The sequence below is a fragment of the Castor canadensis genome, chromosome 11 (genome assembly GCF_047511655.1).
Source record: "Castor canadensis chromosome 11, mCasCan1.hap1v2, whole genome shotgun sequence".
Lineage (NCBI taxonomy): Eukaryota > Metazoa > Chordata > Mammalia > Rodentia > Castoridae > Castor > Castor canadensis.
Window position 1 is genome coordinate 26,367,339 of NC_133396.1, and position 23,772 is coordinate 26,391,110.

Consider the following 23,772-nt stretch of genomic DNA (forward strand, 5'->3'; position numbering starts at 1 on the left):
ATGGAGGACCTGATTCCTAAATTATCTGGTTACTTCTCAGATACAATATATTTTCTAAGCTGTCTACTTTTCAAAGACCTGCCCTTATTCACTGGGGCATATGGGTTGTTGTGTGTGTGGGTGTGAGACAGCATCCTGTCTGGATGAAAAGGACAGCATAGCCATCTGGAAAAGTGGCAGACTCCTCGGGGGGTCAAGTCCCTGTTCTGCTTCTGGGGCCACAATGAGGAGTGTAAGCCACCCCCACCCTTGTCTTTAACTTGGGAGTTTGATCACTCATAAGTCTCCTCCCCCAAAGCAGGGTAAAGAATCATTTTGGACAAGTGAGAAGAGAAAGCTTTTTAACTGACCCACATCCCTACTTGCTATGCAATGGGCACTCTGATGGGTAGGCAGTGGGTGGCAGCAGCTGCCAGGCACCTTCCCCACCGAGTATGCATCAGTTGGTGCCAAAAGTCTATATAAGCTCCTTCTGATCTCTGTGCCAGTGACTTCAGGTCCTGGAAGGAAGCCAGGAAGTTTACCATGAGCCCTGCATTCTTCTCCTTCCCCTCTTCCTCCGAGAATGGGGAGGGCTTGCTTGAGAGCCCATTGAGAAAGGAACTGATAGCTCTTAGACACATTTTCCAGCTGTCACACCTGCTAACATGGGAACTCACACTTGTATGCACACACACACACACACACACTCAGCAATAAATTCAGTGTCAGGCTTTCTTTTTCCATTTGTCCCATGCCCAAAGCAATGTCAATAAGAACTTCCATCAACAAACTGTTGTTCCCAGTTTGTCTCCTTCCTCCCTCCCTCCTTTCCTCTCTTTCACAAACATTTGTGTACACCTACCATGAGCTAATCACTATATTAGGGGCTAAAGATACAAAGTCTTGGGTTAAAAATACATATAATCACTAATCTGATGGAAGGCAATGATGTATGTGCTACAATATGGTAGTTGGCAAACTGGTGGCCCTAGGCCAAATCTGACCTGTAGGCATGTTTAGTTTAAACTGGTAAAGAATTCAAGAAAGTGGGGGATTTCCTATAAAAAAATCACGACTTCATCTTCTCTTGAAAAAACAAACTTGGCAGAAATTTGGAAGAAGTAAAAAGCCAGTGTACCCTGTAGATTGGGACATGAACTGTCAGTTTGTCACAGGTCATACTCCATTCTGGCTCCTTTGGCCCACTCCCTTTCTTACTGACTTAAACTGACTGACTGCTTCATTCATGCATGTTCCTTGCAATGACAGGGCAGGAATTAGGATTTAGGACCCTTAACATGAAAGCCATCCAAGGAGGGAACAGTTAGTTCTCTTTGAGGAAGACAGATTAGTTAGTCCTTGAAGTCCAAATATTTTGTTTTTATTTGTCTATTGTCCCCTCATTCACTGTCCCCATTGTGACTCTACAGGGAAGGCACCAGGCAGCTTTCTGCCCCACAATATCTCTAGCACACAGCAAAGTGCTCAGTACATAGTCCATCTCAATGCATATTGGTGCAGTGTGCTGAATGAAGAGAGTTGCTAGAAGCACCAAATGGAAAAGGGAATTCCAAGCAAAAGGAACAATGAGCACAAAGGCATGACAGTAAATAGCACACAGGGAAACCACAAATAGTTCTGGTGAATGAGGGTACTGGGTGTGTGAAGTGGGTGGGATGCAGCAGGCTGAAAACAGGAATTGACACAGGGAAAACAGACTCTAGTGGGATCCTGAAGGGCCTTTTATGCTACATTGAGGAGGCAACTGGAATCTTGGAAATTATTTAGGAATGGAGTGACAGGATCAGGTTTTTCATTCACAGAAATAGCTCTGGCAAGGTGGTAGGGTGAGGAGTGAGCTTCAGGGAAAGACAGAAGCAGCAAATAGAACCTTCAGTTTAACCCCTTCCCCCCCCACCCCCCCCTCCCCACTCCCAACTTGCCCTTCCTGAAGCCCCTGGAACTTGCCTGGGGAATCTATTTTAGGAGAATGGTGCCCCCTGCTGACAAGGTGTAGGGCTGCAACTTTCTCTGCATCAGGGAAATTAGAAAAATTTTGGCTCTGAACATAAGCACCTGAAAGCCTTGTGCCCAGAACTGCAAGTTGTGATGAATGTTAGCATGCCTTCCTAGGAAGAGAGGGGGCCAGAAGAACATTTGTGATAGTGACTAATGCTACAAATAGTGCTGCCAGATAAAATACAGAATGCTGGTTAAACTGGAATACAGGGACATACTTATACCAAAAGAATATGTGTTGTTTATCTGAAATTCAAATTTAGCCAAGCATCCTGTATTTTTATTTGTTAAAATTGGCAGCCCTGGGTGATATGTGAAGGAACCAGGAGAAAACTAGAAATTAATCTGGATGGGTTACTGTCCTTGAGTATCTCTGTGTCCTCAACTTCATTCCTCCATGAGTCAGAGCTGCTGGAATATGTCAAGGGTTCCCAGTTATACTACTCTATTTAGGAACTCACATGTAATAAAATGAGTTCCATGATTATGGTGGATCCTGTGTATGGAGCACCTGGTGAATTTGGAGAGAGCTGTGGACCTTTTTCACAGAAAAAAAATTAATGTACCAGCTTGACATATATCATAACACTTTTACACCATATTTCAGGGAGTTCGCAGCCTTCATGTCCAAGTAACACATTTCCTTTAGGGTTATAGTCTGAATGTGGCAGTTCTAAGCAGGAGGAAATGATGTCTGGTCAGAACTTGAGCTGAGACATGGTGCCTGTTAGCCCTGGACACCCAACTGCCATGACAAAGCCAAAAATGGCAGAAAAAAGCATATTCTCCCTTCTTTGGTTAGTGCTCTGGGCCACTTCCCTCTTTCACCTCTCTCAAAAGTCACGGGGAGCCACACATATTCCCACAGAAACACTGCCAGGCTCTGGGCTTGTGCCTCAGTGAGTTCAAGACACCAAGTCCCTCTCAGGTCCCCTTCCTACTCTTCCTGCAAACGGCAGGCTCCATGCTGAGTTCCATGCTGGTCAAAAGCTGGATTTCACCAGGAAGTGGCTGCTCTCCAAACTATATTCTGCACACTGAAGGCTGGGTGATCAAAGCCACACACTGAAGCCACTGGGGGTAGGTCTTGGGCAGGGCTGGTCTCCTGGCCCCACAGGGAAGGCAGAGGGGCCGAGGACAGGAATATTGTTTTGGGCTCTCAGGATGTTCTAAATTATAGACACTTATTGCAGGTCACTTCTTTCCATCTTTGTCAGCATACTTATTTGACATTGCAGCTCCACTGGGTTGCACTGTGGAACACAGCCTCTAAACTGCAAGGTAGTTTTTATTTGCTTTTGCTATGCTCAGGGTTGCTTGAAATCAGGGCTTCATATATGCTAAACAAGCACTCTCAGCTACACTAAGCTATATCCCCAGCCCTTTTTATTTTTTGAAACAGAGCCTCAATAAGTTGCCCAGGCTGGTCTTAAAGTTACAATCCTCCTGCCTAAGCCTCCTGAGAAGCAGGGATTACAGATATTTGCAACCGGGCCACTCCAAAGTGCAAGTGTCCAGCAATCATAGTGATATACCCTACAATGTCTCATCATTTTGTTGATCTTCTGCAATTGAAAAATCAATCTATCATCAATATAGTGGTATGATTACTAATTATGATTTCTTTGGGAGAAGGTGGATACCTTCCTAAAATTTTTGAATTGGAATTTCATTTTCTAAACTATGGTGGTGATAGGAATTTTTCTTAATGTTCTCTCTTGAAAAAAATAAAAAGCTAGGCCGGTTCTGGTGTGCATTCCTATAATACCAAGCCAGCCTGGGCAAAGATTTGAGACTCTAGCTGAAAAACAAAAGGACTGGGAATGTGGCTCAAGTGGTAGAGTGCTTGCCTAGCAAGCTTGAGGGCCTGAGGCCCTGAGTTCAATCCCCAGTACTGTCTTCCTACCCCACAAAAAAGAAAAAGAAAAAGAAAAAAAAAAAAAAGCCAGCATACCTGTCAGGTATTTAAATATTCTACTGGGAATTTCTAGAAAATTCAAATAGCTGAGATCCACTGGCTTAGCTTGCTGAGGATTAAGGCACTCACTCCCTGATCCGTGAAGTAGGAAGTGAAAAGTGAAACTGACCTCTGGCTCCTGCCTCCCACAGAATCATGTGACCTTCTGTTGCTGTACCTTGGTGGGTTTCAGGCTTCCTATCTCAAATTTGGGGTCCTGCCTCTGGCTCAAGCGCTCTCCACAAATGTCCTAAGGATAAAATGATATGCACTAAAGAGCTAGGGGGAAAGCAGGAGCTCTATAAATCTGAGCTTACTGTTCCTAAAGACAGCTGGTGTTTTTGATGGGAAGGGCTGAATGATCCCGCAGAGACCTGGGGCAATTTCTCTGCAAGGGCACCTGAGGAAAATGTCCAGCTCCACTCATAAAACATGCAAACTGTCCCCTGATAAGTGAAGCCAAACGGTGTAAGCAGTGAGCCTCCTGAGGGACCCTAGTTCCCTCCCTGAAAGAGTACAGGCCCAGGAGGTCACCAGAATTTGGACCTACTGCAGGTCATGGAAGCTTCTCTCTCTTAGGTTTTCCCATCTCTAAAAAGTACAGATGTTTGTTCAGTGCTCCTCACAAGGGTGTTTACAGGGCAGTGAGAAAACATAATCTATTCCTTATAGATTATCCACAGTGAACATTTGATTCCTGCCACTTATGATTTTTTAAGTTTAATTCCAGAATCGCTTTCCCTAGAATTGTACCCCAGTTACATGTGTGGATCACTCTCCATGTTGTAGGCTAAGAGGTGCACAGAAAATGGAAAACCACTTTACTGTGAGCCTGAGCACAAACTGTGAAGGAGGTGCACCTGATGCTTTGACCAAAATAGACATAAGTACAATGCACCCTCACTAAAAACACAGGGCTTAGGGAAACTTCCATACTGGTTCCCTCCTTTCTGCACCTAGCTGAGAATTAACTGCAGATGAAAGTCCTTTGATCTTTAGAAACCCGAGGCATCAGGCTGCCCAGGGTTAGTGATCAACAAGGCGTCTGTTTGAACTTGTCTGGTATTTCACATTTATCCGCCCTGTTATAAGCTAACTGTAGTACTGACTTCAGTCAAATCTGGCATGCTCTGTTTGTGATGCTGTGAGTAACTATGCCACCTGGAACAAGCTGGCAGCTTACAAAACATTTTCAGTCACCTTCAAGTTGAATAAAACAACATCTCACTTGCAAGTCATTGTCCTGTCACGTGTTCTTATTGGAACTGACCGGAGGTAGGAGACTGGGTGAAAGGGAGAGCAGTGAGGCAGTTGAAAACCCCTTTCTTGTTTGGCAATGGAGCCAAAGCTCCATCTACTCCTGCTTTCATCTTCCTACTCTCCAGACAAGCCTCACCTTGCCCTTTGCGTCATCTCTGCATTTCTGAGATGCAGTGATTTGCTTTACTGTTTCCCTGTATTTGGCAGGGAGCCCCCTAGAGGGTAAATATTAGTCCTGCTTAACCCTCATCCTGTTCACAGTGCATGGCACCCAGAAGGAAATAAATGTTACTAGATGAATGGACAGGCGCTTGAGTGAATACACCAGAACTGGGCCTGGTTGGAAGGACAGGCATATTTATGAGCCATCACTCTAGGATCAGGTGAGAGCCATGGTGAGCTGTTAAAAGCTGTCTTGCTCTTGGTGACTAGTATTAGGCATTTTTGAGACAGCTAGCTGGAAACGGCCAGGGGGAAGAGGTGGAGGGGACAAGTCTACTAGTGGGGAAGCCATTAAATCAGCAAGCCCAGATGATGACTGCTTGTAGACTCTTAGCCCTGCTGACATGCTGTAACCACCTACCCAACCCATAGAAGACTGTGAAGAACTATCAGTCCAGCAGAGAAGAGCTATTTAAAAACCTTCAGGATGGAAAAAACAGAGGGGAATGGGATGGAGAAAGGAAGTTCAGCCAGATGTACTTAAAACTTCTCTCTCAAAGAGGGGTTCAAAATGACAGGGGGCCCTTAGGGACAGGGCTGCAGCAATACTGGGGTCTACGGAGCAAGAAGAGTGCAAGGGGGGCAGGGCTTGAAAGGCTGGGTGGGGGATGGCAAGGCAGTGCTCCGGAAGGAGGCTGGGCTCCCATCTGGAGAGCCAAGGGGCTGCGGCTGTGGAACAGATGGAGAGAAAGTTGCAGCTGGTGGAAATGCACTTTCATGTGTAAAGTTTGATCCTTGGAGGATTGCGATTTCCAACTCTGAAGGCATCAGTGGGCAGGTGGCTCTGCTCCATGCCCCGCCTTCTCCCCATATTACCACCCAGAAAACTCAACAGCAGCTCTATGCCAGGACTCAGCCACCATGCTTTCCGCCAGCATCCCTTTCAACAGGCAGAAGCTGGCATGGTGATACCTTGGCACAGCTAGGATGGCAGAGGACTGCAATGCTTTAGCAGCTGAAGGGGGCAGGGGAATAGAAAGGATTAATCTAGCCTCCCTGGAGGGGACCAGGTGGACTGAGAACAGAGGGAGAAATGGAGGGAGAGAGTAAGAAAAAGTACATTCCTAGACCTTCCAAAGCTACTAATGATACACGCACAAAGTCTCGGTCAAGCCCTCTGGCTGAGGGGTGGTAGTGGCGACAAGAGAAAACCCAGCAGACCCTAAGCCTCTGGGCCCATTTAACCCCAATCTTAAGGTTTTCTTAAGAGAACATACCTTTAGTTTCTCATGACGTGTTTGCCCACCCAAGCCTTAGAGAAGTGATTTTTACATCCTCTGGCTCTAATAGACAGCCACCTGTCTCAGCATATTTAAAGCTGGTCCGTGGGAACAGAGGCTGCTGGCACACCACATAATCTTTCGGAGCTCCTCCCAATCATGCGCAGGCTCATGGGAATAACCCAACCAAGCACACTAACCACAGCCCAGAGAGCAGCAGCGTGGGCTGCGAGCATCAAGCTCTGCCTCTTCCTCTCTCTTTATTTGCACTGGACTGTGCGCCAGGTCATCAAGAACAGAAACTGCCCACTCGTCTCATGAAAAATCCAAAGTGCATTTTGTTTTTGTTTTTAGAATATCTGATTTTTGCTTCCTTTGATTTTTTTTTTTTAAAAAGACTGGAATTCAGTCCCTTATCACTACTGAGTCCATTTTCCCAAGAGATGTCACTGTTGGAGATAATAACTTAAGTGTTCTTGGAGTGAGGTAGTCCTCTTCACTAGTGGGATGTCTTCTTTGCTCCTTTTCCAAACTTGGCATCGAGACCGAGACCTATGGAAAGGAGAAAATAGGCTCAGCTTTACAGGGTACGTGAAACCTATTAATGATTTGGGGGAGTCAGCATTGATTCTCCAAAATTAGAGCCTTAAATAAATTTTAGAACACTTGTTTTATGTAATTTCCTCAGAGACAACAGAATGGTATCAAATGAAAAAATACCAGTAATCACACACACACACAGACACATCAGTAGATAGCAAGGTGGAAAGAAACTTAAGAGTTAAAACTTCTGAGCTCCACCATAGCACCATGAGTCAGTAGGGAATCAGCATTGTAATTCTTTCCTACTCAGGATCTGGAGAAATCTATGTTAAGGGAAGAAAATCAACAAGATGGAATACATGTTAGGAAGGTTACATTACAAATAATGCCTCCTTTTCAAGAAAGTTTTCTTGGTGACCCATGCCTATAATCCCAGCTATGTGAGAGGCAGAGGTAGGAGAATGGTGGGTAGAGGCCAGCCCTAGGCAAAAGAATGTGAGACCCTATCTGAAAAATAAACTAAGGCAAAAAGGGCTAGGGGAGGAAGTGTGGCTCAAGTGGTAGAATATTTGCCTACCAAGCACAAGGTCCTGAGTTCAAACCCCAGTACCACCAAAAAAAGTCTTCCCTAGCTAGGCATGCAATGTCTGTAATCCCGGTACTCAGGAAGACAGGAGGATTGCAAGTTCAAGGCCAGCCTGAGCTAAGAAGTAAGACGCTATCTCAAAAGAAAGCTTCCTCTAGCCTGGCAGAGTGGCTTAAGCAGTAAGAGCCACTGCCTGTCAAGTGTGAGACCCTGAATTCAAACCCTAGTGCGCCAAAAAAAAAAAAGAAAAAAAAAAAAGAAAATTTTAGGGGGGAAAAGCCTATAATGTTCTGTCATTGTCCCTCTGTGGTCCAGAAAGGAATCTGCTCTGGATGGAACTTACCCAGGAACACAAGTATGGTGCCCACCCACTGCATGGGGCTGATGGGGTTGGCGAAGAGGATCACAGAGGCCAAAATGGTGAAGAACTTCCGAGTTGTGGTGATGATCGAACAGGTCAGGGGACCAAAATATACAACAGTCATGAAGATGAAACTCTAGAGAATGAGAGAAAGGTGGATCAGGCTGATTCTTAGGCATCTGCAATGAGGTCTTAAAACAAACAGACACCCAGGGCTAATCTTGCCACCCCTTATCTCCCAGTCAGGTCAGCTTTTCTAGGGAAACCAGCTGTCATGGCAAAGAAACCAAGCTGTCCCATCTCAAGAACTCACCTGACCCAGGGCACTGGTCAGGCCAAAGAGCAGAATGTTATAGATGATGGCTGGGTACCTTTCGGCAAAGCTCAAGAACTCCCAGAGCTCCCCAGTGAACAGGATTCCTAAGAAGAAATATCAAAAGATGAATGGTGCATCTTGTGTCACACACACACACACACACACACACACACTTGCACATTGCCTTCTAAAGTTCTGTGAAGGAGGCTGGGGTATGGAAAGTTTTGCAGTGAGATTGTAATGTCCCATCATGTATGTAGCTTTCTCATTTTTTTCTGATTAGAGAAACTAAAGACTCGATTTTGAGAGAGAGGCTTGAAAGTTAATGAATTATTTATCCCAAAGTGATTGAAAGTTCTTCAGATGCTGTAGAGATGGTGACCCACACACCTCCTGTTCAAGGAAGCTCCTAACATTGGTCATCTGCAGTCCCCAGTGACCTCCTCCATGAACCCCAGTGTGCTGCACATGTACTTTCCACGTGTCCAGATTGGAAAAGTTAGAAAACACTGGTTTCAAGACAAATGCATTCATGTTTGGACTCTAAAGTGTTCACCTACTCCTGCTTTGTGCAAGCACTATACCAATGCTACCTCCTAACAGGGAATAGTCCCAGATACCCCATGTGTTTTACTGTGAGTCTTCCCATGATACCTGGTGCAGGATTGCCCCTATTGTGTTAGTTACAGGTAGCAAGCAGACCCTGCCAGAGCAAATTTTTCAGAAAGGTCTCTCAGGGCGTGGACAGAGAAGCACCTTGGAACCAAGTCAGGCCTTGGCTTGCTCAAAGTTAGCAACCGGCAGCCTAGTTAGGAATAAGTGGACAAGAGCAGTCTGCCCTCTGGTGATAGGTGGAAAGCATAGCAGAGCTGCTCCTTACCACCTCCCAGCAGCAATGTCGACCAAAGGTTAATGTTCAACATCATGTGGTTGGAGCCTGTTTGGTAATGAGCCCGCATGTGGTCCTGGGAAACACCTGTCAGTCCGTCCAGGGTCAAAGACAACAGCTGGGAAGGAAAAAAGAGAAGCCTGCAATGGGGTGACCAGCAGGACCCCTCCCTAACCCAGGGCACAGGATTCTCATCCTCAGGCTCCTCAAAAAACTGCTGCCTTAAAGTCCTCAGAACTGCTGCCTTTGTCCCAGGTGTAGGGGCAGAGAGATCATATTAGCTGTTCCTCCCATAACATGACTGAGAGGCTAAGTGAGCCACACAACAGTACTGCAATCACCAGAGCAGGAAGCCAGCCACTTCCCAACACAATGCCTTGAAGCCATGGACATGAGACTGAAATATATGCTGTGGTGAGCCATCCACATTCTTTCACTAAATCTGGAGAAGGAAAATCTAGTCCCAGCAGGCTAGCTTGGAGTACAGTGACCCATCAACTGGATTCTGTAGTCAGACTGCTCAGACTGAAATCCAATTCTGACTCTGTCACCTAAATAGCATGTGACAATGGGCAAGTGACTTAACCTCTCTGGCCTCAATTTATTCTGTAAAATGCAGGAAACACTACCTGTGTAAGGAGACTTGTAAAAATTAATAAACTAACATGTAAAACACTTGAAACAGTGCCTAATATGTAAGTACCTATTGCATTATTTTCAACTCTGGCTTCCATTTTTCTTGGGAACCCGGTGAGAGAGACACTATTTCTTCCTTTTCAGTTCTCAAGTTTGTATGATCTCACACCAGTATCTAGATATAGATCTCAGAGTTTTCTTCCCCAGAAGGAGAACTTGGCCATAGTCAAATATTTCAGGCTCCCTGCCATAGCCTTCAGCAAAGACCAGAAATGGGAGGTAATGGGCACTACAACTTCTCTCAAGACATAACTGATCTTCTGGCTGCATGGGGCTATCCTTTGGTTATATTTGCTGGAAAAGGCTACCTTCCTAAGACCACATACCAGAAGCAGCTCTCCATAGCCAATTGTATGTTCTTCCATTCCAACTACTTTCTTGGGTTTGTACATGAAAAGAGCCACTCCAGCCACAATTAGCAACACACACAGGTACTTGGCTAGTGGGTACTTCTTCTTCAAAAGGGTCACCCCAAGCAGCATGACTACAAGGGAAAAACAGAGTAAAAAACTCAGGCATCCACAGCCATCAATGACTCCAAGACCCTCCTTCCAGGAGCCAAGTAAAGACTCAGGGAGAAGGAAGGCCTATAGATGATAAGAGGAGGAGTGCCAGGTTGGCACCTAGATAAAGATGATCAAGCAATACAGTTGAGTAGAGTATAAGGTGGGGAAAAGGTAGAGAACAAAGGTGAAAAGTCCAGGAAGGAACAAGGAAAGGGTAGGGAACAGTGGGGGAAAGATGAAGAGGCTGGGAAAAAGAAAATGATGGTTAAAATTGGATTTAGGATGTGTAATGACAATGTAAACAGACAGAACACTAAAATGACTGAGCATGTGAAACAGACTAGGTCAGCTTCTAGCTCCCACTGAGAATTACCAGTCTACGCACACCACAGAAGAGATACAGATGAAAGGATGGGCAGAGAGAAGGACTGAGAAAAGTCCCTGGAGGGACCTATAGTGGGATGATGAAACCTAGAGGAACACAGAGCTGTAGCCAGAGGAAAAGAAAGGATAGAAGATGGAGACCATCTTCTTCTGCTTACCTGGGATTGGCTTGCAGGATTTACCAAGAACCTGAAATTAAATTCAGCAAATAATTTCTGAGCATCTACGATGTGCGAGGAACTGTTCTAGGTGCTACGTTAAGCTGACTGAGGGTTGGGCCCACACCAGGGACCTGAACCTCAGAAAGCAGTCCTATCATAGCTGACCCACCAATAAAGCCCAGCTGTACAGTCTTATATACTCTGAATTCCTCAAACACACTCTCCCAGGATTGTTTCTTTTTATTTAAGCCACAAACCTGAGGGAGCACCCCTTAGACCTTTCAAACAATTTCTAAAACAACCCTCATTCCACCAAGAGAGTTCACCTGAGTTGGATAGTTGACAAATTGTAGTGCTGAGTTGCTGGAGACCATGGCACCCAGATAGGATACAGAACAGGCAGCATAGAGCCAGCTCCGAGTACGATCCACCCTGGCAGTGTCAAAAAACTGGATCACTAGGAGAAGATAAAAACATACAAGAGAAACCTGGTGGGGCTAGGATGGACCACTAAGCAAAAGCTGAGGCCACATGAAAGGAACTTATCTGTCAAACAAGACACAGGTATTTCTGTCCTTAGGCTTGGAAATCTCTGAAAATTATTCAACTCTCCAATTCCACCAAAGCCTAACATAAGACCACATGCAGGGTGGAGGTGGGATTCTCATTCAGTTCAAGAGAGGACTTAGTTCTGCTGCTAGACTTTAGGGAACAAAGAAAGCTCAAAACATATTTGAAGCTGACACATAAAGGGAAATCAAAGGGACAAAGGTAAAAATGTTTCAAGAATTTTCAATGGACATTTAGAACACAGAAGACCCATTCTCTGCACATTTCTGGTTCAGAAGCTGGTCTAATTTAAGGGCATGATATTTTAATAGTATTTCACAGCCCTTATAGACTGTACAGAGAGCCTGTGTGAGTACTAAAGGGGGTGGAGGTCAGGGAAAATTAGACCTTCACGTTGAATCAACGCCTAATTTCCAGAATATGGTGGAAGGGGAGCATCTAACAAATTAATATCTATGTACTCACAGATCTTGGCAAACACAGCATTGATCACACACTGGATGAAGACCAAAGTTAAGGCAAAGGTGAACGTCTCCTGCTTGGCTCCCTCCCCATATTTTCCTCTTGTTCTAAGAGGAAATGCATGAGAAAGAGAGGGGAGAAATTAGTATAAAACTCACTGCCATCTGGTATGTCCAGAGTCACTGAAAACTTTGGGGTTATCTTACTTCTCTGAATGTGGGGAGAGCCTGTAAGGATCACTGGGCTCATTTACAAAAGGGGTTGATTTGGTTGGATCTAGAAACTTGATGCCCCACACTACTAATCCCATAGCCTCAGCAAAAAATATCCATAAAGGATGGAATTACAGGAAAAATGGAAAATCAGATAGTGAAAGGAAGTACCCCTGGCAGGAGATTTGGCTAGACAGCAAAACCGAAGGCGAAATAGGCAGTCTGCAAGCACCTGGGAATTCCAAAGAAGACCTAGATCAGGTTACGGAAGTGTGTTTGAGTGTAGAAGTTCCAGGTTCTTGGAACTAATAATGATTAAAAAAACATCTAAAGGAAGAAAAACAATCAGGTCCCAAGAAATCCACTGGCCAACTCTGGCGTTTTGGAATTACGGGGTGGCTCAGCCGAGGATGTAAAGGTAGCGGATGCAGGGAGGGTCACAAGCCAAGTGGGAAGACAAAAGGAAAGCCTGGGACCAGAAATAGGGAGGTCCAAGAATCGGGCCGCAGTGTGGACAGAAGGGTCTGGATAATAAGGGGATGTCTATGTTCCCGCTCCCAGGGGTCGGCTCACATCTTTTCCTGCAGTATCCCATAGTAGAAATAGCAGACAAAGACACCCAAGAAGCAGAGCGGCAGGCGCAGCCGGTCGGGTACCAGGGATCTGCTAGCTGCCATGAGACGCCCGGACGAGTCGACCGGAGACCCACTCACAACCGGCAGCGGCAGCGGCGGCGAAGGCGACAAGTCCAAGCGGACATCGCCGACCGGCGGCAAGGGCCTCATAGAAGCTGCATGCGACCGCCGCTTAGCAGGGCCCAGCAGTCAACTCCAGAACTGCCAGCTCAGGGTTGCTGAGAGGGAAAAATCCTTATAACACAGCACCTGGTTTCTGGGAAAAAAGACCGTCCCTGAGACCTTGGCTTCATTCCTAGTGGCCAGGGGAACCAGCTATCTTGAAGTTAGTGCCTCGCCTTCGAGATTTTTCTGATAAGGCAACTCTGAGGACAACTGTTACCCGGGGTTCGACAGTATGGCCTAGCAGACCCTCGGGCGTAGAGTGATGACGTATAAGGATGTGGAGGTCACCAATTGGCGGCGATGTGCAAAGTTAGACAGGTGGGCGGGGAAAGAGGAGGTGCAGAAGACGGAGCAAATCAAAGGCGGCCGGTGAGCTGCCAGGCTTTAGCTGGGTCCTAAAGCCAAAGTCTTAATGGAGCCTCAACGCCCCCTAGCGGCTGCCCAGTGTCAGCGACTCCCCTACCCCGTTCTATCAGTGTTGAAGGCCTGACTTGGGAGAGCAAATCGCTATAGCAGGCACTAGACTACCAAGGCGAGGGTAGGCTTCTGCTAGATCAGGGCTCTAGTCCCTTACAGGTAAAGTCTACACGTGTCGCTTAAATTCTCAGCCACAGTTTTCCCACCGTATAAACTAGGAATAATTAGTAATAGTTGCTTTATCGTCTCCTGACTGATGAGGATTAAATGAGCTGAGGTTTGTCAAAGTGTTTTATAAACTGTAAAGTGTGCTGTGCAAAGTTTAAGGTATTATTAGTCATTACTTTTTCTCAACTGAAATCTTACTTTCTCACATCCTGGAGGTGGAAATGCAAATTTATTGAAGTGAATTTTCTTCCAGGGCCTCCAACTCACAATTGAGCAAACCCTTCAGCTGCCCTCCACCTTCTTATTATTGAGTGCCTTCCATATCCATGGGTTGATTCTCCACCTACTGTGCAGAATTACCTGGGCAAGACTCACTCCACTGCCACCCCCGACCCCCACTTCATATCTGGCTGAAGGTCCAATTCTCAGGCGGCCTGTTGGACTTCAGGCTGTTTGTCCCTTGTAGCTGCATGCTCTTTGGCACAGTCTCAGGCAAAGGAAGGAAACATTGGGCAGCACCACACCCATCACTGGGGGCCTGACTCACTAAGGCTTTGGGGGCAAGCCAGACATCTTTCAGGGGACAGGCAGGCTAAGAGATAAAAGATGGTGTCCATCCTCAGCCCACTGCCTTCTTTCTATGAGGGGGGCAAAGGATCCTCAAGTATTTACTCTTTTGCCCAGGGGCTTACTCTACTAGATCAACTGGTACTTCCAGGGAACCAACTAGCAGCCAGGGTGAGAGACCTGGGTTCCAATCCCATCTCTTTACCAGCAGGGACCTCAAATAATTCACTTGACTCAGGTCATATGAGATTAATGGGAATATAATAAGGAGTAGTAGAGCACTGCAAGCATGGCAATGGAACCAAATGATCACATTTCCAATTCTGGCTCCTTCTATCTGTGTCTTTTGGGGAAAATCATCCAATCCTTTTGACCTTCCCTCATTAGTACAGTGGGACTTAATCACATTTCTCTCATTGGGTGGTTGTCATATTTCAATGACATTTCATGTAAAGCACTTAACATACCTGGCACTTACCAAGCAAATAGGGATAGCCAGGATTAGGAATCTGTTCTGAGGTCTTACAGATAGCTGTACACTTTACAATTGCCCTTGGGCTTGTCAACTCTCCAGGAATCCAGTGGGAACAATGTGTCTTTTGTAAGAAAGCTTTGTAAATTCAAGGCACTATCAGAATGTTAGGATGGTTACTGACACTTTGCCCAAGAGCCTAAGAGGTCTGACAGTCTGATAGACTGCAAAAGGACAAAGCAGTTTCTTTGTACCCCCCCAAGGCTTCACAATGCATTGCGGGCACCAACTGCAAAAAGGATAAAAATTTCCCTAAAGCTGCACAAGAAAAGTCCACCTTAATGCCATTCCCTCATCTCATTCCCATTGACTCTGTAAAGAGTATCCACAATGTCAAGCTGTCCCCTCTCAAGCACCCTCATTTCCTCTCTAAGTCCACTCTCCCAAGGGAGCTTTCTCAGACTCATGGAAGATGGGTCACTTCCCCAATGACTCCCTCACCTGCAGGACATAACACACTCTTGATTCTGAACTTTTCACAGGTCTACTGTCTGTTTGTCCTTGTGAATAGTCCCAGCATGATGTCATCCATACAGCCATATAGCACCCAGAACCATTGCATTGGGTGTTAGAAAGGCTCCTTCTTTTGTACACAGGATGAAGTGATCACTATGATACCCTCCATCTCCCCCCCCCCATTCCTCCTACCCCAGACATTTAATACAACCTCAAGCTGCTGGGAATACTTATTTATTTGATCTATTAACACCAAGATCTGCAAAAAAAAAAAAACAAAAACAAAAACAAAAAGAAAAAACTCAACTTCTAAACACAAGATAAAAAAACCTCAAACATTAACATTCTTCAATTTTGTGTAAGCTCTGCAATACAGAAAATATACAAACTTCAAACAGCTGCAAAAATAGTGTCTTTGGGAGAAAATAGAGTTTCTACACTGAAAGGTACAAGAAAAATAGGCATTTTTCAAATCCAACCCCAGCCCAGGGGCAGATGGAGGGTGTGGGACCACCACTTCCCACTTGGAGGAATGCCAAGCTTTCCAGCCACCCACCCCTCCCGACCTGGGGGCTGGACTGATGCTTAAGACAATCTTTAGTCAGGGTGAAAGTGAGATGAAAATGCCACTTGGGAAAACACTTGGTTCCCCCCCTCTGCTAGCAGCTGAATTGGTCAAGTGTTATGGCCCTTTAGGGCCGCTTTGGTCAGCACTCCAAAGAGAAAAAGGCATGGGAATGGCCTATCTATTTCTGGTCTGCTCTTCGTGTCTCTGGAGGTGGAGCAGGAAGGAAATCTGTGATGTCTCTTCTCTCAGTCATGGCCAATTTGCTCCATGACAACAAGAGCCTCCTATAAGTCAACTGGACTCACACCCTGTGGTGTCGGACTCAAGACCTTCTGGGTGAGTTTCCGCCAGGTGTGGGAAGCAGCAGGTACACGTGTTAATTTGTGAGCTGCACGGCTGCTAGTGGAGAAGGCAGGTCCCCTCACATTCAGAGGGGCTGGTGTCCATCAGAGAGAGGACTTGGGGCTTTGACACAATAAATGAAAGTGCTCAAAGGCCGAGAGGGAGGGGCTCCTCTATCCCCCAACTCGGGGAGCTAAAGGGCCTGCCACCAAGGCACTGGTCTCCGCAGTAAAGTGTGTGTTTGGGGTGTGTTAGGGGAATCCCCTCAGACCACCAAGGAGCTCTGGAAAAGCACGGACTCTTCTGATGGTGGGGTGCGCTGCCATGGCTCGAATGGCAGTGGAGAGGTCTTGGAAGCCTCTGGATCCTTCTGAGGTGGTGCCCTGGGACTGGCAGGGGGAAGGGGAGAGCCCGGGCTTGAGGGGCAGTTACGGAAGATGAAGCCCATGCTCGGGAAGAGGGGCTTCATCAAGTTGACAGGGCAGAAGGCCGAGCCAGTCGGGTTGAAATGGACTTTGTTCTTGTCAGGACAGGAAGTCAGGAAGGCCAGGTCAGGACCTGGGGACCTGGAGGATAGAGAGAGACACACATAATATGTAGAGAAACAGACGGTAAGAGAGAGTAAGAGATGTTGCCACAGCAGGGGAGCTGGGTCTCTACTCAACCGGGATAATAACTTGACCAAAAAAGGAAAAGCCAGTCTTTAAGCCCCTCAGCTCTCCAATTATTATTGTTCTGGGGATGGAAGCTGGGGCTTCCCACATGCTAGGCAGTGCTCTATCACTGAGTTATATCCTTAGCCCATTCATTGTTCTTAACAACAGAGAATATACTTTAGCTAGAAACAGGAGGGATAGCTTCTCAACAGTGACTCTAGAAGAGGAAAACAAGGGATCTTTTCATTTAAAAGATGTCATCAAAGAATAGTGTGTCAGAAGCAGATCACCTGTCTGAAAACACAGATCAAGGTATAGTGGCTTTCTGAGATGCTATAGCCTAAGGGGGATCTCTTGGCCTTTGCCCTATTAACATTTTGGGCTAGATAATCCCTTGTTGCAGGAGTGGGGAGGCACTGGCCTGTGCATCATAGACATTTAACAGAATCCTTGGTCTCTACCTACTAGATACCAGTAATACCACCCTCACTCCAAGTTGTGACAATTAAAAATGTTTCTTGGACTGGGGCTGTAGCTCACTGGTGGAGCACTTACCTAGCATGAATGAGGCCCTGGGTTCCATCCTCAGTATCACAAAAAAAAGTCTTGACATTGCCAAATGTCCTCTTAGGGACAGAAATGTCTTTCATTGAAATCTACTGGCCTAAAGAATCTAATTCTTAGCCTGGTGCAGGTGGCTTACACCTATAATCCTAACTACTTGGGAGGCTGAGTTTGGGAGGATTGCAGTTTAAGACCAGCCCAGGCAAATAACTCACAACACCTCATCTCTAAAATGGACTGCAAGTGTGTAGAGGGCCTGCTTTGCAAGAGAGAAGTAAGAGAGAAGTCCTGAATTTAAACCCAGTGCCAAAAAAAAAAAGTCTAATTCTTGAACACATTTGAACAATGTGACTGGCAAAACTTTCTGGGAGGAAAGATAGCAACAACTGTAAGATTAGCAGTTAGTTACATCGTCTCAGATCTAGGTTCTAATTCACCATGTGATGTAACCTTTAATGTGGGAAGAACAGTCCTTACCCTGATCATTTAGGGAAAATGGATTTTTGGAGGAGAGCCTGAGAAGTTACAGGCTGTGAGGCTTCCAATGAGAAGACAAATGTGTGTGGAAGATGGTGGAGCTCTGTCACTAATGGTTTTTATTAAAGTGTATACACAGAAAAATATACTCATGTTGACTTTCACTTTAATCCTAGAAATCTCATCATTTCAAGGCCCAGAGAGAAGAGTGAGATGTGAAGACAAGGTAGACCTCTGGCACAGAGAGGTGGTGGCAACCAATGATGGTCTCATGTGCTGGAAGTGTGGGGGAAGGCTCAGAGATCCCACAGAGGCAGAGAAGGGTTTAAAAGAATACAACTTTACGGAGGAGTGGGGAATGGGCAGCAGAAGGAATATTCCTGGTGTGTGACCAAGAGAGCACCAAGCAACATTTGAAGAACATGAATACAACCAGCAGGATCCTGACCAGTTTTTGACTTTTTTTTTTCCTTTGGTGGTACTGGAGTTTGAACTCAGTGCCTCATGCTTGCTAGGCAGGTGCTCTACTGCTTAAGCCACTCCACCAGCCCATTTTTTGTGTTGGGTATTTTTAAGATAGGGTCTCATGAACTTTTTGCCCAGGCTGGCTTCAAAGTGTGATCCTCCTGATCTCCGCCTCCCAAGTAGCTAGGATTATAGGTGTGAACCACTGTGCCCAGTGCAGCCTGACTCCTTCCCTAGGAAATCCAGGCCTTCTTCCTCTAGGAATTGGAAAATATAAGAAGAAATACTACACATAATAACTTGCCAATAGGAAAGTTGGTAAAAGGAAGAGACCTCAGAATTTCAAACCCAGGATATCTTTGAAAATAACAGATGGAGCACCACCTGTCTTAAAGGGTTAATACAGAACAGGAGGCTATGACATGATTTCAGACCACTTCTGGCATCATAAGTGTGAAGAATCAGGACAAGCAACAGCCTAATTTCTGCCAGCATATTCAGCATGCAATGAGAGAAGGCATAAGGAGCCCAGTCTGTGCTTGAGCTGCAAGAACTGGCCTTTTCCCTCCACAATGCCTCAGAGGACCAGAGGCTTGAAGGATACCAGGCAGCAGCAGTAACAGTAACAAAGACCCTCTGGGAGTGGTGTTCCCATCACCGTGGATTATCTTCTCCCTCTTTTGAGATACAAATGGTGCCCTCAATGCCCAAACCCAGTCCAAGACAAACCTTTCCTCCAACGCCATGACTAAACTTCCTGACTGCCATTGAAACCACAACTTCCAGCGTGAATCTGCCCTAATGAATATGGAGCTGTAGGGGAAAATGAAAGGAGTTTTCAGGGCCTGATAAGGGGGTTAATGTGGACTTGGAATGGTGGCTCTCAACCTTCTGCTATTTGTAGGGAAATGTAAAGAGCTCAGCAGAATGGCTTCTGAACTACCCAATCATGTTTGGGAATATTTCATAGTCCTTACTTGCAAGATCTGGAAATTTCTGTCTGGGAGTTCATGACACTTGAACCACTATAGCCACAGGGTAAAGAACTACTAGACGTTCTCTCTCTCTTTCTGATTATGGTCTAGCAAATCCTTCCACGTTCCCCAGGGATTGGAGAAAAAAAAAAAATAGAAGAAACAAAGGGCTTAGGTTTCCGATATCTTTCCTTTCCAGCTCCTGCTGTGCTTGTGGCTGGCATGTGGGCAGAGAGCAGGTTTCTATGGAGATAATGATAAGCAAAGATCTAAGTGCTCAGAGTAGGTAATGTCAACAAGTTTGATCATGGAAAAAACTGCAATACTCATAATCTGATGTTGACAACACCTCTAGGCGAGAGAGAAACCAAGACTGAAGAAGGGCCTGTCAGGTGGGATAACACGGGGCTCACCCTCCATTCTTGTCCCTCCCTCCCACGCCTTCTATTGCATGTACTCACGTGGCCTCTTCAAACACACGCACTCTCTCACAGCCTTCTGGGGGCTCCCGTTTGAAGACATAGCTGTGATTGGGCCGAGGGGAGGCAGCAAAAGCAAGAACTGGAGATGGGCTGCCATCTTCAAGGAAGGTTTGGTGGCCCAGAGAAGAAGCTGCAAACAGAACAAGGCTGAGTCCAGTGGAGATGAAGGAAGGGCCTCTGCTTTCCTCAGCTCCAGCCCTGGGTGTAAAGTTGAGGTGATTCTGCAAGTCATGTTTGTTGGTTTCATATTTTCCCTTAAAAAAACCACTGAAGCTGCTTAAAAACATACATATCATATAACAGAATTTTAAAAATACACAGATGAGGGCTGGGGATGTAGCTCAGTCATAGAGTACTTGCTAAGTGTACACAAGTTCCTAGGTTCCATTCCCAGCACCACAAAAAACAAAAACTAGAATTGATGGGAACAGGTCTCTTTCTAATCCTACATTCCCAGAAGGCAAACAGGAACTGGACTTCCAGGCCTCAGGCTTAAAGGAACCTTACCTGTTATCCCTCTCTTTCTCCCAAGAGTGCAACACCTGCCTGCCAGCAACCCCCAGGCTTTGTCTTGTCTGCGGCCTGGAAAATCTATCCCTCTTCACAGAGAGTGCTCCAGTACCAACTCTGAGGAGCAACCTTGACTCGACCCCACCCAGAGGATAAAATTCCTTTCACTTTCCATGCCATGAATGTACTTTGACTATGTGGCAAATATTGACTTTATCTGTATCTATCTCACATTTATTCCCCCTTATTCTATGCTCTATTAACTTATGTATATTGGTGATCATGCCCTTGACCAGCCTACTTCATGAGGTTGCTGAGAACATCACAGGAGACGGTGTAGGCAACAGTGCTTTATAACATAGGGATCACTGTCTTCATCCGCTCAGCCAAGAGCCAGGGCACAGGAGGAAGTAGGGATTTGGAGTCAGAAAGTTTAGGTGCCAGTCTGGGTCAAACTGAGGAACCATTGACAAGAGATCACATCCTCTTATATCATTTACGACGGCCTTTAAGCCGTTTTTGCAATGAATAGAGGGGACACCTAAACAGAGACACACTGGCTCTCCACCTCAGCCAAAACACGGGTCAGGAGGGACTGCTATTTTTGGATTTCAGTGAAGATTAAGTAAAAGTATAGGCACAGAGACTTTTTAAGCCACAAATCAGAATGTTCTGTAAAACGCCATTATTATTACTGGTATGGTGTGCAGAATGAAGATGACTCACAAAGGTAATTTAGTTGGCTCATAAATAACAAGGCTGGGCCTAGAGTTGCTTAGTAGGAAAGGGGAGTGAAGGCCCTCTTGTAGTCCAGAGCTAGCCCTGCTGCCTCAGCTCTACAGCTTACCTTTGTCACTGGAGACAGATGCCAACTCTTCAATGGCACCCTGGTACTCCTCACGGTTGGCCTGGCCAGAAGGCTGGGGAGATGCCAAAGGCATGGAGGGAGAGCTAGCAAGGTTGCCTGGCTCCAGGAGGAGGAGGGGATGATCATAGCTTCCATTCTGTGGAGGAGCCGGAGCACGGTGCCCATCAGGGACCTCAAGGATCTGACGGGGAGGGAAGGGAGACTCTCAGTCTAGGCCTTCTCAGGCCTGTGGCACTGTAGTGACCCCAAGGATAATTCTCCATCCCTTCCTAACATGCAGAGTCAACAGCATACTGTTTCCTCAACATTTATTTCCCTGTCCTCCTTCAATCTAGGGAGATTTCTTCCAGAGCACTTTGTTCTTTTCCCTCATAACACTGGCAGGCCAATGCATAATCACATATCCATCTGTGTGGTGTGATCAATGTGTCACCCCACAGTCTATAAGCCTCACTAGAGAAGGGACTCTCTGTGTGCTGGGCTCTGGAACACAAATGTGAATGATTTGCAGAGAGAAATGGTAGGGGAAGTTATCAGGACACTATACCTGCTGTAAGCTGTTGCAGGACAAACATGCACATGGTTAGCATGGACTAAATACCTGCCGCTCTCCTTTTAAACACTTGATGGCAGTTGCACCACCCCCCAAACCGTGAGCATGTGTTTGGGCATACATGAAATACTGCATGTATTCAATTTAAAAATCAACAAGGAGGTAAATTATAAACTGATGATATTAATCCCAGAGACGGGCATGGTGATATAGCCCTGTAATCCCACCTACGTGAGAGGCAAAGGTAGAAGGATCATGGTCTGAGACCAGCACTAGGCAGAAAACATGAGACCCTAACTGAAAAATAACTAAAGCAAAAAGAGTTGATGTAGGTCAAATGGTAGAGTACTTGCCTAGCAAGCACATGGCCCTGAGTTCAAACCCCAGTACCACCCCCACAAAAAAAAATTATATTAATACTGCCCAAATGGCATTCCCTAGTTGTACTGTCTGTATATAAATGTATGTGAAACTGCAGAAAGATAGCATATAATCTGCCTTGGAGTGGGCAGGGAAAAGGCTGCATGGGTCAACCTGGGCATGAAGGATGGATGTGTGTCATCAGGTAGAGACGGAGGGAAGTGGTGACCCAGCAGTGGGGTGGCATGAGATGAGGCACAGGTGAGTAACAGTGCTGAGCACTCAGGGAACAGTGAGCTGGCATCTTCCTCCCAGCTGGGCACTCACCTCTCTGCCCATCCTTGTTCCTCTCTACTCTCCTCCACAAGACCTTCCCCAGTTACACCCATCTGCCTGTGCTATCACAGCACTTAAGCCCAGAGAGACAAAAGGACTCCATTTGTGCTTCTCTGGCAGGCAGGTGTTGTATGCTGTTGTTTACAGAACTACAGTCTGAGAGGCTGGAGAGAGTAGCACTCCCGTCTCCCCACACAGACTCATCCTGGTGTTGCCCATTGGTATGCTCTGGACACAACCCACCACTCACCCTCAGCAGCTCCTCTTCGCCCTGCTCCTTCACAAACACCTCCTCCAGCTCTTGGTTGAGGCCTTCCAGGCTCCTATGCAGGCAGGGGCTGAGTCGCAGAACAGGGGACCCTGAGGGAAAGCTGGGAGGGGACATCTGCAGAGGGGCAAATGAAGCAATCATATGAAGCCCCACCAAGCCCCATCTAGTCATCAATTCTTACTGTAAGCTGTTGCAGGACAAACATGCACATGGTTAGCACAGATTAAATACCTGCCGCTCTCCTTTTAAACACTTGATGGTAGTTTTACCCCCCACCTCCCCACTAAATCATGAGCATGCGTTTTGGCATACATGAAATACTGCATGTATTCAATTTAAAAATCAACAAGGAGGTAAATTATAAACTGATGATATTAATCCCAGAGACAGGCATGGTGATACAGCATGGTGATGGTCATGTTCACACAGCAGAGTCAAGTGAATAAAGGACAGTTTAGGAACAGCTACAGATTGTAATAGGCCCATTTGGTGGGTTTTTCTCCAGAAGCTAGAGTTTTGAGAGGTCTTTAGAGTCATTCAGAATAGTAAAAAGCCCAATGTCACTCAGGTAAGTCCAAGTTTGGACTAAAACTTTGCCTGACCACCGATGTGGCCCCAAAGCACGCAATGGGGCAGGGCTCAGTGCTGCAAGACTGGTGAAAACTCTTCTCACTGGGGGAGCCCACCATGGAAAATGACAGGAGCAGGTCGGGGAGAACACATACCCTCACAGAACCCCGCACAGTGTGGTCCCCTTGGAGGGGGGAGCCCCGCTCCTTCTCCTTCCCACCGCGGCTCAATTTTGTCCTCTGTAGTTGTTGCTTCAATTTGGTGATCTAGTAGCCAGAGATGAAGAGGAGAAGCAAGGGACACAGAAGTTAATCCCCCATCTCAAAATGGCTTAGTGGAGTTAAAACCTCAGATCAGGTGGATTGGTTTTTTGAATTATCACTTATTCCCTAGATAGATCGGTCTCCAACAAACTGAAAATACACAACACTAGAACCATTTTGTCAGTCACAGATTACAAAAGGTGTGGGATACTATTCCACTAAGAGCA

The 23,772-nt window shown here is 46.1% G+C and overlaps 2 protein-coding genes across 6 annotated transcripts in view; both read right to left on the reverse strand.

Moving 5' to 3' along the window:
- Positions 1-6,895: 6,895 nt before the first annotated feature.
- Positions 6,896-13,376, reverse strand: Slc35b1 (solute carrier family 35 member B1). Of its 3 annotated transcripts, none has more exons than XM_020171370.2 (9): positions 12,920-13,376; positions 12,138-12,241; positions 11,429-11,559; positions 11,100-11,130; positions 10,378-10,535; positions 9,347-9,473; positions 8,464-8,570; positions 8,133-8,286; positions 6,896-7,212 (listed from the first exon to the last, which is right to left on the reverse strand). In XM_020171370.2, exons 1-9 carry the CDS (start codon positions 13,129-13,131, stop codon positions 7,160-7,162), a joined length of 1,077 nt encoding a protein of 358 aa, XP_020026959.1. In that variant the 5' UTR covers positions 13,132-13,376; the 3' UTR covers positions 6,896-7,159. The 3 variants fall into 3 exon arrangements, with proteins under 3 accessions (XP_020026959.1, XP_020026960.1, XP_073902084.1); XM_020171371.2 differs by having other exon boundaries at positions 11,429-11,534; positions 12,920-12,941; XM_074045983.1 differs by lacking the exon at positions 12,920-13,376 and having other exon boundaries at positions 11,429-11,534; positions 12,138-12,235.
- A 2,121-nt stretch (positions 13,377-15,497) lies between these two features.
- Positions 15,498-23,772, reverse strand: part of Fam117a (family with sequence similarity 117 member A) — a 43,912-nt gene continuing 35,637 nt past the window's right edge. For 2 of the 3 annotated variants that reach the window (XM_074045982.1, XM_074045981.1), the window contains 5 exons: positions 23,438-23,548; positions 22,692-22,826; positions 21,172-21,373; positions 19,794-19,944; positions 15,498-16,762 (listed from right to left, as the gene is read on the reverse strand). In XM_074045982.1, coding sequence (XP_073902083.1) covers positions 16,462-16,762; positions 19,794-19,944; positions 21,172-21,373; positions 22,692-22,826; positions 23,438-23,548 — 900 coding nt within the window. In that variant the 3' untranslated portion in view covers positions 15,498-16,461. The remainder of the gene's footprint in view (positions 16,763-19,793; positions 19,945-21,171; positions 21,374-22,691; positions 22,827-23,437; positions 23,549-23,772) is intronic. The other variant, XM_020171368.2, reaches the window with a different exon arrangement.